General features: G+C 50.3%; 5 protein-coding genes across 5 annotated transcripts; 3 read left to right on the top strand and 2 right to left on the bottom strand.

The window, feature by feature from the left end:
• Window positions 1-1515: 1515 nt before the first annotated feature.
• Window positions 1516-3865, top strand: ASPGLDRAFT_46810 (uncharacterized protein). Its single transcript, XM_022546531.1, has 2 exons — window positions 1516-1858; window positions 1925-3865. Exon 2 carries the CDS (start codon window positions 1984-1986, stop codon window positions 3682-3684), a length of 1701 nt encoding a protein of 566 aa, XP_022401582.1. The 5' UTR covers window positions 1516-1858; window positions 1925-1983; the 3' UTR covers window positions 3685-3865.
• Window positions 3866-7038: 3173 nt separating this feature from the next.
• sam50 (SAM complex subunit SAM50) lies at window positions 7039-10581 on the bottom strand (the record flags this gene model as incomplete). The annotated part of the gene is made up of 7 exons (XM_022549010.1): window positions 7039-7635; window positions 7703-8080; window positions 8394-8397; window positions 8831-10040; window positions 10096-10282; window positions 10354-10470; window positions 10549-10581. 7 exons carry the CDS (start codon window positions 10579-10581, stop codon window positions 7039-7041), a joined length of 2526 nt encoding a protein of 841 aa, XP_022401581.1.
• Window positions 10582-10868: 287 nt separating this feature from the next.
• ASPGLDRAFT_35332 (ubiquitin-conjugating enzyme E2) lies at window positions 10869-11817 on the top strand (the record flags this gene model as incomplete). Its single annotated transcript, XM_022544548.1, has 3 exons — window positions 10869-10895; window positions 10953-11032; window positions 11091-11817. 3 exons carry the CDS (start codon window positions 10869-10871, stop codon window positions 11815-11817), a joined length of 834 nt encoding a protein of 277 aa, XP_022401580.1.
• A 1524-nt stretch (window positions 11818-13341) lies between these two features.
• Window positions 13342-14076, bottom strand: ASPGLDRAFT_46804 (uncharacterized protein; the record flags this gene model as incomplete). The annotated part of the gene is made up of 2 exons (XM_022546530.1): window positions 13342-13797; window positions 13855-14076. The coding sequence occupies 2 exons, from the start codon at window positions 14071-14073 to the stop codon at window positions 13486-13488; spliced, it is 531 nt and encodes a 176-aa protein (XP_022401579.1). The 3' UTR covers window positions 13342-13485.
• ASPGLDRAFT_1517172 (uncharacterized protein) lies at window positions 13851-15307 on the top strand. The gene is made up of 2 exons (XM_022542288.1): window positions 13851-15131; window positions 15189-15307. Exon 1 carries the CDS (start codon window positions 14346-14348, stop codon window positions 14931-14933), a length of 588 nt encoding a protein of 195 aa, XP_022401578.1. The 5' UTR covers window positions 13851-14345; the 3' UTR covers window positions 14934-15131; window positions 15189-15307.
• The last annotated feature ends 323 nt before the right edge of the window (window positions 15308-15630 follow it).

Below are 15630 nucleotides of genomic sequence, written 5' to 3'. Positions count from 1 at the left end.
CCTGAACGTCAAAACCGATGGCGATACCTCCAATTGGATATATCAGAAAACTGACGCCAGCACAAGCGAAGCGATGCACGGCTCTTTGTCTGCGTATTGCTTATGCACGCTTACAGGCTGGCACGTTTGTCAACCCGTATCTTTAAGAAAGCGTGTCCGGCCTTGAATAGTTCATGTATTATCATTGCTGCGTTATCATACCTCATCGTACATACATACCCCATATTTCTTTCACCCAGACGACGAGTTCGCCGCCCAATGGTCGTCTTTGGTTTCTCCAGGATGATATGTTGCCTTTCTGGCTTCTCAGCCCGCTGACATATATCGATGCAAGACATGACCATGGAGAGAGCGAAGCGGCAATAGAACATTCCGATGTACATTCGGAGCCACTTGAGGAGATGGAGGAAGGAGTTGGGAGCTATAAATTGAAAGGGATGTGAATATGTATTTATAGAGTAGTTTTATAGATGTTTAATAGGGTATTTACACTATACTTATTTAAAATTGACAGGCCACTTGAGAAGCAAAAACCCTACATAACACAGAGAGTGATACAGAAGCCATAAGAACGGCATCAAGAGCCAAGACATTGTGTGGCCTTTCTGGCGTCACCCAAGTTACTCTGTAATCTGGGCACAAAGGACTTTCTGTCCTGTGCGGAGTACTAGGCAGAATGCGCTGTTCCCCGTCGATCTTGATAACCCGGAGGAGGGAGAGGGGGCAGTGAGGACTCTGTGTGGCATCAATGTCTTGGTCGGGATCTGCAGACCAATATTCCGCTCTCCGTACTCCGTTACAGTAACCATCCCGGAGGCGGCGGAGCAAGACCAAGAGAAACATCGGCTTCCTGCCGACAGGAGGGGGGGGAGGGATTCGGGGAACATGCTCACGGACTACTTGCATGTGAATGGTTAGCACTTGGCATTGAGAGGCAGTGTGTGGAGTACGAAGTGATTAGTATTCGGAGAATGGATCCCGGTGGTTCAGTCCGGGGTTTGTATGGGAGAGAGCACTACGGAGTATGTACTCCGTATCGGACTTGGATGAGTTGAAGTATTCGAGTAATGGAATGTCGTTATCCCATTATGTACAAAGCACTACTATCATGGTACGAGGTCATCTGATCGCCTGCATTTTTTTGGCTTATGCACACAGCAGGCTTGGCACTTGGCGGATCTGAAATGGTCAAGAATTGCCAAGTAGCCAAGAACCAATAAGCCTGCTGTGATCTGCCGTGGCATTTGTGTATGCAGTGCAGGGGCTGGATTAGACTATGTTGAAATATGATAGATTTAGCAAGTGCATAGTGTGTTACTCTGTATTAGGGGTATATACCTAGGATACTGAATAGAAGCCGCCAAGCGCGTGACCTGCGGATCTTTTCCAGCATCTCGGCGTCAGTGGGGCATGTATTCTTCCTTTTTTGGGCGTGTATTGTAAATTACAGCACGGTATCCTTATCCTCCCACTTTTGTTCAGCTAATTGAAGGCCGCCAGATCAGCATCCATCCCATCTGCATTCTGCTGTTGGACTTATGTATGTCCCCCCCAGACAGAAAAAGAAATTATTATAAGTCCGAGGGGGGCATGCATTGTCCGGGGTGAGGTCATCGTGTTACAAGTATATAAACTTATCCGTTACCGGTCAGTCCACTAGATCTACAACTACTACTTGTACACCGGTATCTCCATACAAATTGTATAGAGTCATAGTTTCCATATATCGGCTCTATTCTCCAGGGGCCCTTTTCCTCCTTTTTTCTTCATTAATTCTTTCTCCATTGAACTCATTCTCACTGTTCCCACTCGTACAATAAATAATACGGAGGTATACTAGCTAAAATAGCTTATTTCGGTGAGTTGATCCATCGTGATCGCCTAAATGGTACTGAACGGTCTTAAGTACTAAACATTGCCCCAGCCCCTTGAAAAGAATCACATCATCTGCTATCCATTTGGCTACTACTCCCGTAGCTGGTCATGGCTCAGACAGAATTCTGGTCAACATTGGTCACTGCTATCGATCCCGGTAACAACAAAGCCATGCCGGCTGTTCTCCAATCTACTATCGATCTACTTGAGACGGAGCTCGTCAAGGCCAAGGCCGCTCTCGAGGAAATTCAACCGCATGTTGCTGCGACAGCTATCCAGCGGGACGAGTTGGCCATCGGGGCCATGACTGCTTATCGCCAACATCTCATCACACGAGCCCCAGATTTCTATGGCTCCCGTCGTTTGTCAGCCAAAGAAATCGGTCTGGTGCCGGTGGTGCAAGAGGTGGCATCTGACAGTGAGGACAGTGACGTCGAGCAGCCACCATGTGCCGTGACTGTGATGCCGCCCAAACGGGCCTCGCTCGTGGATGTGCTGTCCAATGGCTTGATCCTTGATCATATGGCTCCATATCTGGGTGCCTCATCGCTGCTGGCTCTGTCGTCGACTTCACACTTTATCCGGTCAATGGTTCTCGACACGCCCTATGTGTTTCGCCACCTCGACCTCACCCAATGTCGCGGCGCCCAGGTCGCTCCATCGGGTGCTGCTGCGAGTGTGCCCATGGACGAAGACATGGTGACAGAAGATGAGTTCTATGCAGCGCCTTTGAGGGGTATCTTTGAAAAATTAGCACGGCGATCGATCCTCCAAGGCGTGCGAACCTTGATTTTGGATGGTCTTTCCGTTCCGGCTGATGTAGTCGGCGATATCGTGCTATCGGACCGTTTCAATGTCAACATTCTGTCAATCAGGGACTGCCAACACCTCAACGAGCGGAAACTGATGCAGGCCCTCCAGTATTCAGTACGGCCAACGCGCCCCCCAGGAACCCCACGAGTCAAGGCCATCTACCACTTTACCCCCATGGAGAGCCAACCTAGCGCCCCTGTGCGACCTCGGTATCGTGACTGGTGGGGCTCCAGATGTCAATCGTCTAGTGCCACGCCTCCGTCAGCGGAGTCCGCTCCGGAACTAGCCCAGTCCCAGGTACAGAACGCCTGGTACCGTCCATCCGGCCAATTACTCAAGAACAACGTTGACGAGGAATGGGCGAAAACCATTCAAAAGTGCGAAGGCATCATTGCCTTTGATGCAGTCTTGTGTCGCGGGCCTAGACACGACCTATTTGCGAACACAAACCAGTCAGAAGGTCGATCACTGGGGCCAGCCATTGCCACGGTAGCCCTAGGACCCCAGGGTTGTGATGGCTGTAACACCTGTCCCGAGGGTCCGACTATCTGGGGCCAGTCCGCTCTTGAGAACTTTCCTTTACTAGCCCCCGTTCCTCTCCATTCGTCCTCGATCAAGGCTGCGAAGCGTCCCGTCCTGTACTCCGACGAGAGCCCGGTTTTTATTGCCCGTTGCACGGACTGCATGACCGATCGTCGGTGCCACCGCTGCAGCAAGTGGTTCTGTTCCGACTGTTTGCCCCAGCCGGTTCGGATCAGGGTCAATCTCTCGCCGCATCAAACGGCAGTCCAGGGGTCTCATAGCGCAAGTGGCAGCGCTAGTCCATTGCCGGAGCAGGAGCTCGAGCGCGGTGTTAGCAAAGACTGCTGGGAATGCGGTCCAACAGTAAGTGACTTTATCCCGCATGTCATGATGAAACTGATCGTTAACGATGAGATGACAGTGTATGAGCTGCAAGATCGAAGTCGAACGAAAGTGCCAGAACTGCCGTGGTGAATATTGTATTGAACATAACGAGGGTTGCTCTGACCATATAGTAAGCCAAATCTCATCCGGCCAGGTCGGAAGATCGAATACTAACTGCCTTCAGTGTGACTGGTGCAATACAAGCGCACGCCATCGCTTGAGGGGCATCTATTGATTCTGTCAACAATCAAATTTGTCCCATGCATAACCCTATTCTTGTTCTCGAGTGTACCGGTGTGGAGACGAGTGTTTGCACGCCTGCGTATATCTCTCATTCCGACGTGTTTTTTTTTTTTTTTGGGTTTTTGTCTTTCTTGTTTGATGTCAATTCAGCTGGCGTAAGCGTATGCGAATTTGCGTTGATACCATTTTGTATATATTTCTTGATTCAGTACAAAGCACATCTGGGAATCAAAACTCCTATCATTTCACGACAAAATGACGTTTTTGGTAACTATAAAGTAGACCGGTCTTGATTTTTAAGCTGCGGCGGCGATATTCTCCGCTGACAGCGGGCGGTATCTTCGAGAAGGCACGCAATGCTTCCCTGCAGCAGTTCGAATGTTTAAAGATGCCGTTTCGACAACACCCCCCAAGAAGATCCCACCTTCTCATACCGTCACCACTTTTCCATCTTCCCCTCACATGATGGCTGGTGTCGAAGACTCCCTGCGCTGGTCGTCGCAATTCACCGTCACCCCGCCACCACAGACCCCGCGACTGCCCGGCGATAAGATCACACTACCACAACGCGCCCTCGAGGAATTGCTTGCAGTCGCCCCCATCCAGGAGGTCTCTCCGCGAGCCGCGCGCACACACACCCGCACGTTCGACCCGTTCAACCCGCATACCTTTGACGCCGAATCGCGAGCCCGCGAGCACGACGTAGATCGCCAACACCAACTCCCTCATCCGCTGATGTTCCGCGTCGTGAACCCTCAGAATGGTCGCGTAATATATGCTGGGATTCGGGAGTTCTCCGCATCGGAGAATGAGGTTGGTCTTAGTGCGTTTCTTCGGGACGCGCTGGGGATCGAGGAGTCGCAGACCAACGGCGGGGCATCAGATACTCAGCAGGCTGGAGCTGCGGACGGGGTAGAGACCCAAGGCCCAACTGTTACGGTACATGCGAAGCAGTTGCCGAAAGGTACCTACGTTCGCCTCCGGCCACTCGAGGCAGGTTACGATCCGGAAGACTGGAAGGCATTGCTGGAACGGTACTTGCGCGACAACTTCACAACATTAACTACCGGCGAGGTCCTTGCTGTATCTGGAGGACGGAATGAGTCGTTCAGGTTTCTAGTTGATAGGATGGAGCCTCAGGGCGACGGGATCTGCGTCGTCGATACAGATCTAGAAGTGGATATACTGGCTTTAACAGAAGAGCAAGCCAAAGAGACGTTACGGAAGCGATTGGAAAAGGCATCGCGTGCTCCGGGGAGCCAAGGAGGAAGCTCTATTGGAGGCGTACTCGGCCTGGGAGAGACAGTCACAGGCCAGGTAGTACCTGGGGAGTATGTCGATTATGAGTTTTGTGACTGGAATAGCGACGACACTATCGCGGTCGAAGTTGACGTTTTGGATGATGATACCAGTGTCTCTCTTTTTGTCAGCCCTTTCTCTTCTCGCCAACGGAACCGGCCCAGGGACGATGAGCATGTCTTTGGTGACTTTTCGAGTCGACCGTCCAAACGGATCAAGATCGCATCGACCAATGTCGAGCTGGAAGGAGCAGAATCCGTGTATGTATCTGCTCATGCATTCCCTTCCTCCACAGGAGATGCGACAGATGCGGGTCAGAAGATGCCCGTGCTGTACAAATTGCGCATCATGGTGAACCCTTCAGATTCAGAAGAGGTCGAGGAAGAAGACGAGTCGGGCCCTCAGGACCCTGGAGACGTACAATGCAAAAACTGTCTACAATGGGTGCCTCAGAGGACATTAGTCCTACATGAGAACTTCTGCTTCCGGAACAACGCGGTCTGTCCCCAATGCCGCAACGTCTTCCAGAAGAGGTCCCCGGAATGGCAAAACCACTGGCATTGCGAGCATGATGATTCCTATGGCAATGATGCCGCAAGTAAGGAAAGTCACGACAAGATATTTCACAAAACGTGCTCGTGTTCAGTTTGTGGATTCGAGGCGGAAGGTCTTCCAAGACTGGCCCAACATCGTACGACTGTCTGCCCCGGAAAGCCAATTTTATGTCAATTTTGTCACCTCGTGGTCCCCCAGCAAGGCGAGTCAGAGCCTGATTTACTTGATCCCGAAGTGTTGCTCTCAGGCCTTACGCCACATGAGCTGGTCGACGGAGGACGTACTACGGAATGCCATCTATGCAACAAGATCATCCGACTACGAGACATGAACACACACCTGCGCCACCACGATCTGGAACGCTTATCGCGGCCATCACCTCGCATCTGTTTAAACCAGAATTGCGGCCGTACGCTGGATGCACGCAGCGGAGGCGTGGAGAACGACTCACTAGGCCTGTGTAGCATCTGCTTCGGACCCTTATACGTCGACACTTACGATCCAGACGGAAAGGCACTCCGCCGCCGCATCGAGCGCCGATACCTCTCGCAAATGATGACAGGCTGCGGGAAACCCTGGTGCCAGAACGAGTACTGCAAGACCGGAAAATCCAACGACAACACTAACAACATCCAACCACCAACCACGAGCGCCGCGAACATCCTAACTACAACACGCCCACTAATCAACGCCGTCAACTTCCAGCCAGATAGCACGCCCAACACCGCGCCATTCTTCTTCTGTACAGACCAGACTGGCCAGCAGCGCCGCACTATGGCTAAAATGCTAGCGGCAGAGGGGGATGCGATTTCTGGCGGGAAGACGTATGATATGGCTTGGTGCGTTGCTGCTGTTGAAGCTACGAGTGGCAATCTGGACAAGGCGAAGGAGTGGTTGGATAATTGGGCTCCGGCGAAGGGGGAGGATGTTCGTGCTGTTGCATAAGTTATGGGGGTGATACGGTTGCATGAGCATCCTATATAATGAATACGGAGTATTTGATTCTAGACGATTATTATGAAGATAAGCATGCATTTGTGATGAGAGCAAGAGTCGAAGCATACAATATGGACATATTTGAATAATTAGCTCCACATCTTTCGACCCATGATCTTCTCAATCTACCCGTAGTAGAATGCAAGGATAGCTTTGTATTCGTCATATTCATCAATGCTAATATAAAGAACCCATGCTAATTGACATTTCAAAAAAGGTCCCCCAATATCGCGTATGCGATGGCAAACACAAACCACCCATAGCATATTTTAATTAAGGGCCGCCATAATACATGGCAAGCAGGTACAGCGACCAAAGGAAAGATAATTACAGAACACCCACTACCATCAATCAACTAGCCCCTGTCTTCGCAGCGAGCGTTCCACTCCCCCTCGACGAGAAGATGCCCATGATCCCAAAGACGACATAAAACAGCGCCAACGGGTACGCGACCAACCCTCGCATACCACGCATCCTCGCGACGGCACAGAACATCCCCGAAGAGCTGTATGTGCACCACCCCACCGCAGCGGTGGTTAACAAGTACCCGAACATAGTATCCATGGGCGCTAAGATGCCAATCAAGCTCGTCATCACAAGAGGCAAGAAACAGTATCCCAGCACGCTGGCAGACCGGGGGAATGTCAAGGTCGCGGAGAAGTGACCGACGGCAGTGGAATCATCCGGTTTGCTATGCGGGTCGTAGTTGGTTGGATCTGCTGCGTTGGGACCTGCGGATGTATCGAGGGCGGGGGACATGAGACTGAGGATAAGATGTAGGGCGACGGTGCCGAAGACTGCGACGCCGTAGATGTAGCCGTAGAAGACTTTACCGGAAAGGAGGAGGAAGGTTCCGTAGAGAACGATGTAGAGGAGGGCGCCGTAAAGATCGCTATCGTCCATGAGGTGTTGGTCGATTCGAGCGAACGGGTTCAAGACTGTCAATGTCTTTTTTTTCTGGTCAGCTCCTGGTATTGTGCCTGCATGCATGTCTTCGCGCGATCCCTCGACTCACCTTTGTCCGGATGTGCTCAAAATTAACACCCAACTCCTCCAGCAGTGGCGGCTCTCCATCATATCCCTCTGTCCCAAACGCAGCCAGCCATCCCGTCCTCAATCCACCCTGCTCGCCCATCCTCCCACTCACTCCCGCGGCCGGAGATCCAAACCCCCCATAGCCACCGCCCCCGCCCCCGGGATATGCCTGGGCAGAAGGGTAAGGGGGTGTTCCGAAGCTGCCGCCATATGCTGCCTGAGAGGGTGTCGTGTGTCCGGATAGAGAGCCGTAAGACGAAGGGAAGAACTGGAGGTTTTGCGCAGAAGCCTGGGCTCCGTATGGTTGCTGTTGCGGGTAGTATTGGGCCATTGCGGCCAGAGGGTGAGAGGAAGGTCGCTGAGTTAAGGTGATATGTGTGGCGATTGGAAGAGTTGGATGTATTCAAGTAAAGGTTGCAGAGAGCTGGACAAGTCTATCTTTATTATGGCGATTGTTTGTTTCGTAAGGACAGATCGAGGAGAGGTTGGAATACACGATCGAACGTCGATTGTCTGACTAATAATATACATTAACGTAATCTATCACCGAGCTGGCCATATCACCGAGCTGGCCAGCTAAAATATCCATACAAAATGCTATTTTTCAAACCATCATATCTCAACGTCCTTGTAGACGCAGATTAAACCATTTGATTCCTAATATTCTTGACATTACTATAATAATTGTTATCAATTTGAAGCCATTTCCTAAGCTAGTTATCAAGATAGTATAAATTACAATGTAATATAGGCGTAAGAGCTGAAGGTGGGTATTAAAAAAGGAGTACAGGTATAATTCGTTTAAAAATTGGCTCACTGGTAGTTTTACTCACTGATAATCTGTTTCTAATGTCAGAAGCTAAGATAGTAAATGAATGTTGAGATATGATGGTTTGAAATATGGCATTTTGTATGGATATTTTAGCTGGCCAGCTCGGTGATTTGGCCAGGTCGGTGATAGATTACGTTAACTAACTACAAATAAGGTTTAGCGCCGTCTGTCTACTGTATGCAATTAAAATCATGCTTCTGGGATGACTAGAGTGAAGAATACATTTAAATGCTACAGAAATTTGTTTAAGCTTTTGCATAATACAGATGTTTTTACAGGAAGTTGATGCCGATTCCCAACTGCAACCCCTTTCGTCCTTCTTCGCCCTTCCGCAACCCCAAAGGAAGAGAGAAGTTCAATTCAAACCTCGCAACTGGATGAGCATAGACAAGTCCAAAGCCAGCAGCGACGCTAGGCATTTCATTCGCCAATTCCGAAATCGTAGAAGTCATGGCATCCTGGACCTCCGTATTGGTGGTAGGGGTGCTCTGGTTTGAGGTCCGGAGGGGCAGCAACCGACCACCGTTCACGAATGCTTGCAGACGTAGGGGCTTCTCAGCACCAACGCGGGGCAGTGGGAAAAGCAGGTTGGCACTACCAGCGGCATACACGTCACCTCCCACGGCATCGGTTCCATCATGAGGACCAAGGCCACAGAGACGGAAGCCACGAACGTCAGTAGGCCCTCCCAGGAGGAAGCGGTCATTGACGCGAGACAACTGGGGCTGAGATTTGGAGTCAAGTCCTAAAGGGTAGAGGATGCCAGCACGGAAACCAGTGGTGAAGCTGATGCCACTGTCGCCTTTCATGAACGGGATTGGAATCGGCAGAGCCCCCTGTGTCTCAATTTCAGATTTCCAGAACGAAACATCGCCCTTCAATGGGCCCAGACCAGCCAATTCGTTAAACGTCTTGGCGTAGTAACCGCGAGAGGGAAGCAACGGGTTATCTCTCTGGTCGTTGGCCCAGCTGTGGAAGACACTGCTTTTCACGCTGTCTCCGGCATCTGCGCGAACAGTGGGCGATGCCTGTTCAGCCAAGCCCGTCATCTGTCTCCAGAATCCATTGTAACCAAGTTCGTGGCGATGTCCAGACCGGCTCAGCCAGCGGAGCTTGCTCCAACCTCCCTTGACAACCTCTTCATGACTTGCCCAAGACTTCTGGGTAGAGCTGGCAATTCCGCCGATTTCAAAGCGGAAGTCCGGGTCACTGAAGATAGGGCTTTCAAAGGCCGCCTGATAAGCCGACCTTGTCCTAGTGCCCAAAGAAGCGTTCAAGTTCAACGTCTCGGCGCCACCAAGAACGTTGCGCCAGAGAAGGTTACCATAAGCAGAGCCCTCCGTATTTCCAAGGTCGGTTCCGGTCTTCAACAGAAGACGGGATTTCTCTTTAGCCGCTAAGTAAACGTCGATATTGGCGAGTCCCGACCTCACGTCCGTGTCCGGATTCTGGTCAAGGTATACCTGGATTGGCTCTTGGAAGAGGTCTAGACATCATGTTAGCTATATCATTCGACCCAAAGGATCGTAGGTAGGTCCAACCGAATCTGCTGAGCTTTTCGGCGCGTGCCGAGACCTCTCGCAGGGCCTCAGCAAGGGAGTACGGCCTATTCCTATTTGCACTCAACAATGGGTTGAAGATCCGCTCCAGGAAGCCTCGGCGCGTGTTGGGTGCATTAACGACCTGAATCGAAGAGACGGCACAAGGGAGAGTCGAGTTTTGATCGATCTGATATCATATCCCACCGGTTAGCCGGAAGCTCTTATAGAGTGAAATAGAGATCCCAGAAAAGAACATACCAATTCCCCGAGCCGTGTCTGAGCTTTTTGGTAAATTGCTCGGACCCGGTCGTTCATAGCCTGCTGTTGCTCTTCCTGCACCTTCGGATCCGCACGCTGCTGGAGACGCCCGAAGATCTATAAAAAAGCACGTACCGTCATTAGCTAGGAGAAACTTAAAAAAAGAACAGCGCAATGCAGGGGCGCATGACATACATCGTCATCTTCGGCAGTCAGTGGAGAGGACATTGCGACGGCTGCAATGGTCCAGAGAGACCGTGGGCACGCTTTCTCGGATAATGATGCCTTCTTCCGTCGGAGCTGCGAAATTGAGGAGGAAGCCGCGGGCACGTGACTGCCGGTCCTCCTGGCCATTCGCCTTCTCCGTCAGCGCCGTTACTGCGTGACTATTAAACTATCTACTGTCGCTGCTTCAGGTCCGCTCGCTACCTCTCTTTTTTTCTTTCTCCCGCTATTTTCGTCTTATTTGCTTGTCGCAATTCGGTTGAGATTCACAACTATAACCACCAGCAAAGATGGCGACCAAAGCAGCGTATAAGCGGGTAATTAATACTCAAGCCATCAGATGAGGATCCGTTCAGTGCTGACGATTGAAATAGCTCACCCGTGAATACCAAAATATTCAAAAGAATCCCCCTCCATTCATCATTGCGCACCCCTCAGAGTCGAACATTCTTGAGTCAGTATTGCCGCATCATTTCTTTTGCCAGTTGGAGACTAACGGGATTTCTTTAAAGATGGCATTACATCCTTACCGGTCCTCCGGGGACACCGTACGAGAACGGGCAGTACTGGGGTACTCTAGTGTTCCCTCCCGAATATCCTTTCGCGCCCCCAGCGATTCGCATGCATACCCCAAGTGGTCGATTCCAGCCGTCTACTCGACTTTGCCTCAGCATCAGTGACTTCCACCCTAAGTCCTTCAACCCTGCGTGGGAGGTGTCGACAATCCTTATCGGACTTCTTTCTTTTATGACGAGCGAGGAGATGACCACAGGTAGCGTTAGTGCATCTGAGCCGGAACGAAGGGTGCTGGCGGCGCGATCGCGATGGTGGAACTCCACTGGTGGGGGCTCTCACGTCAACGCCACCCCGGGAGTGACACCTACAGCCAAGGGGATCAACAACGTGAAGGCCGGTGATGGTGGACTGAAGTTTCGCACTGAGTGGCCGGAACTGGACCAAGAAAATTGGAAATGGATGAAGGACAACCGTATCGACTCGACCACTGGGCAACTCATTCCCGACCCGAATGCGACAGCGAACAAATGCTCTCCAGAGACCACTGCACTGCGCAGGCGTGCTTATGGTACTAGCAATAGAATCGGAAATGTTATGGAAGGAGGTCATGTCGCACGGGAGGCTGGTCAGACCTGGGTGCAACGCAATAAGATATGGATTGGTCTGGCTGTTATCTTCGGCTATGCATTGCTTACGAGGTTGGTGAATGATGTTCAGGGATAAGATGGAACATGCCCTTTTTGCTTTTTCTTCCCTTGCGGTTCCCATTCGCTTTTTGTATTTCTTTATTCGTCAGCATGGCTTCCTTGGTGCATTTCATGGTTCATGGCGTCTTGAGGAAGGAATCGGCGTTTTCTTTTTTTATCTTTTGTTGTTTGCCGATCTTATGAGATCATTATCATTACATTGGTTAGGAGGGTATCTGAAGCGCCTAGCAGGAAAGAAGATTCGATGTACCAATCTTCAAATGATGCTGTTGTCAAGAATATAGATTTTCCTGTCACAACATATATTAGATGACTTCTAGAAAGTGTAGAAGAATCGGCAAGCTCATGGATTTCCATTTTCTATCCTTGATTAACCTTCCTTTATCCATGCTGAGTTACGTAGTTATGTTCCTACTTGGTTCTCTTCGCATATCAGTGAGTTGCATTAAGCCCTAACTCTGTTGGTATGGAATCTCTTGCATCTTGCTTAGCCGCGCGGATTCAAAATGCTGCGCAAGCCATGTTGAAGCAGGATGCGTGAATTTGTCCGACTTTGTAGAAGAAAAAGATGCACACTCGCTACGACTGATTACGGACCCAGTTGAACACAGGGATGCAATGCGGTTGACGCTTCTTGCATTCCATGAGTTCACCCATCAGTCCTGACACCGTAATCGTATCATTGATTGGAATATTCTTACTCACTGATGTCAGACTACGAGATGACTGCTGCGTCACAACCGGCACCTGCGAGCCTCTTCGATCCCTATTCGAATTGCTGCATAGAGAAGTCGTTAGCTCCTGTGAGTTCTCGTGAAGGGGTTTGGCTTTTCCCAAGATGGGAGTCTGCTTTGGCGAAGTACTCTCATTAGATGGCAATGACAAGCACAGGCTGCCTGCCCACTCAAATACTGATCTTAGTGAGGCTAATTCGGGAAGGTTTTTTTTCCATCAGGCTTCCCGAGAGGGCTTCGAGGCTGCTTTTGATATTGGCCATTGTTTCAGTAAGCGCGGCATGAGCCTCGAGGAAATCATTTGTGGCCATTTTTCATCTTCTGGAGAAATACTTCAGAATTCTTGAACTATGTCGTCTATAATCTGCATAATCATGCAGCCTGCCATGATGGTCAATTGCCCCAATTCTGGCTTGCGCTCTCTTGAAAGAGTCACAAAACACCTTAGATGCTGTGACGAGTCACCAGTCATACATTCCCCATAGATTCATCACCTAGGACTGCAGTGTTATCCATAGACTTCAACTCGCTACGACAAAAATCCTGCACCATAGCATGCAGTCTGATCCTTTCAGTGGCATCGACTGTTGTTGTCAACTAAATTTCGGAATCCGATTGTTTTTGCTTATTCCCATATTGGTCTGTGGTCCTTTCCACTAACCCATGGCATATCAGGGCCCCTGTAGTGACGTCTATCCCTCGATGGTCTCCGGGGATGGTACTGGTAGTGACCCGAACACTACGCATTTGCAATGTATCTCGGGCCATGCTTATCAAACCAACCGGTACTTCTTCTTCGAGGAATGCCAATATATTGATCAGATTGATGGCCGCAGCGTGTCCTATCTCGTGCAGATCCCTCATAATTTCAGTGATCCCCATCCAAGCCCAACCTCTCCGTTCCGTCCACATAAGGAGCAGCCGAAGCTGCGCTCACCAAGAGTCACCGGTCATTCGTCTCCAGGGCTTTGGTCTCCCAAAAAAAAGTAAATTCGGTAAGATGCCATCATCTCGCAGAAAAGGGAGTTGATATTGTCCACGCTATTAGCATCGAAGGTATCTGGAATGTCGAAACACTCCATATCGATTGCCGTATGTGGCGTTCCTAGAAATAGCAGCCCATATGTTGAGATGCTTATCGCACGCCGATGCGCCAGGTGTGGATGCTTGGTTGAATCACACTGAATTAGCATGCGCTTAACAATCAAGTCACCCACTAGGTGACATATGAATACAAGCGGGCGTCGGGCACAGTGGTTTATCTAAAGGTATCCTTTGCGTTAGTTCAATTATCAAGAAAATAGGGACAGAGTACTTGCGTTACGATGCGACCCTAGACATGCCACCAGCATATCTGCCTGGACATTCAAAAAATTCGGCCCATCTGCTCCCCCAGCTACCTCCGTGTTAAATCCATATCCTAGGATCGTAGCGCCCTCGAGAGCTTGTGGCAACAGATCAGAGGGCCAAAAGACCCCTGAGTCCGACATCCAGGTGTCGTACGGATGTCCTGTTACGCCCATGCACCAGGACTGCATCTTATCTAGTTTACAATAGCGCATCTCAAAACATATGACTTCAAGTACATATTTGAGCATGCCGGGGTCGACCACGTTATTGCTGATGTGCAATTCGTTCCTTTGCTGGGCTCTTTCCATGAAGACCATCCGAGCATTCCAGTTCTCATCGACATTGATGCAGGGGGTGACGACGGACCGTTCAAGCAATTCGCGAAGGCCTCAAATTTTATCGTCAACACGGTGATCGTGGCTGGACAGGACTTGAATCCCAAGCCCCGAATGAAGATGAAATGCTGGCACTTTCCTACACGAGTGGCATCACATCACGGCCAAAGGGTGTCCTATACATTCACCGCAGCGCTTACCTGGCAGCAATGGGTAACGTAGTCGAGTCTCAGCCGAACCAGAGCCCTAACCGATGTGGCTACCTCTGGATTCTCCCCATGTTCCATACCATAGGATGGACATCTCCCTGGGCCATAAAAGCAGTGCGAGGCACGCATTACTGTCTCCGCAAGGTTGACTATCCTCACCTCTGGCATCTGTTGCGCACAGAGCCCATTACGCACTTCTGCGCCGCCCCAGCCGTCAACACATTACTTCGTTGCGCCAAGGAGGCCGTGCAGCTTGCTCGCCCGGTTAGAGTCACTGTTTTGGCCAGTCCTCCCTCCGCAGTGTTATTCGAGCAAATGACTTGTCTGAATTTGCACCCCGTCCATGTTTACGGATTGACCGAGACGTACAGGCCTGTGGGTATGGAATATCATCTGCCCGAGTGGAACACGCTTCCTACGGCAGAAAAGTGCACAAAATTAGCTCGTCAAGGTCACGGGGTGATTACGGGGCTTCCGGTTCGGGTGATCAAGCCAGTGAGCTGATTGGCGTTGCCAAGGATGCGCTGGAGATCGGGGAGATTATCCTGCAGGGAAATCTGTGTGCTAAGGAATACTACAAGGATCCAGGAGCGACAGAAAAGCTCTTTGCCGGAGGATGGATGTATATGGGTGATTTGACAGTGTGGCATCCGGATGGGGCTATTCAGGTCTTGGACCGCGCAAAGGACATTATAATTAGTGGTGAGTTTAACCCCCTGGACCGTAAGTTCAATATCTGAATTATACTGACCATACCAGGTGAAGAGAATATCTCGTCAGTGGCCGTGGAGAGTATTCTCATGAAACATCCAGACATCATCGAAGCTGCTGTGATTGGGGTTCCAGACGAGAGATGGGGAGAAACTCCCATGACATTCGCCCTAACGGTGCTGCTCGATGTCATAGCATATGCATGTACTCGAGTGGCTTGGCAACGTATCAGATACAAGCATAGTGCTGTTGAGGAAGTACAGGTGCTGATCAGATCGGACAACAATTCTGACGGGATATACTTGGGGCCATGGGGCCATACAAGTCATTGGATTGAAGTGGAGGTTTCGATCTAATGTAGTCATCTGCTCAACAAGTCAGTGAATTAGAGACCATCATCCTTTTCTTTGACGTACAGTAAAAGCATAATTACATCACAGCTGACAACCGACGAGGAAAAGTCTACGATTATCATGGGTAATAAGCAAAC

This window comes from Aspergillus glaucus (assembly GCF_001890805.1).
Source record: "Aspergillus glaucus CBS 516.65 unplaced genomic scaffold ASPGLscaffold_9, whole genome shotgun sequence".
NCBI classification, from domain to species: Eukaryota; Fungi; Ascomycota; class Eurotiomycetes; order Eurotiales; family Aspergillaceae; genus Aspergillus; species Aspergillus glaucus.
The sequence above is the reverse complement of the archived record's forward strand: the minus strand, read 5'-3'. Positions and strand labels throughout refer to the sequence as shown.

What these genes read in the sequence shown, in the direction of transcription:
- ASPGLDRAFT_1517172 (XM_022542288.1), top strand. Translation starts at nt 14,346, where the DNA reads ATGCTGGCACTTTCCTACACGAGTGGCATCACATCACGGCCAAAGGGT.
- ASPGLDRAFT_46810 (XM_022546531.1), top strand. Translation starts at nt 1,984, where the DNA reads ATGGCTCAGACAGAATTCTGGTCAACATTGGTCACTGCTATCGATCCC.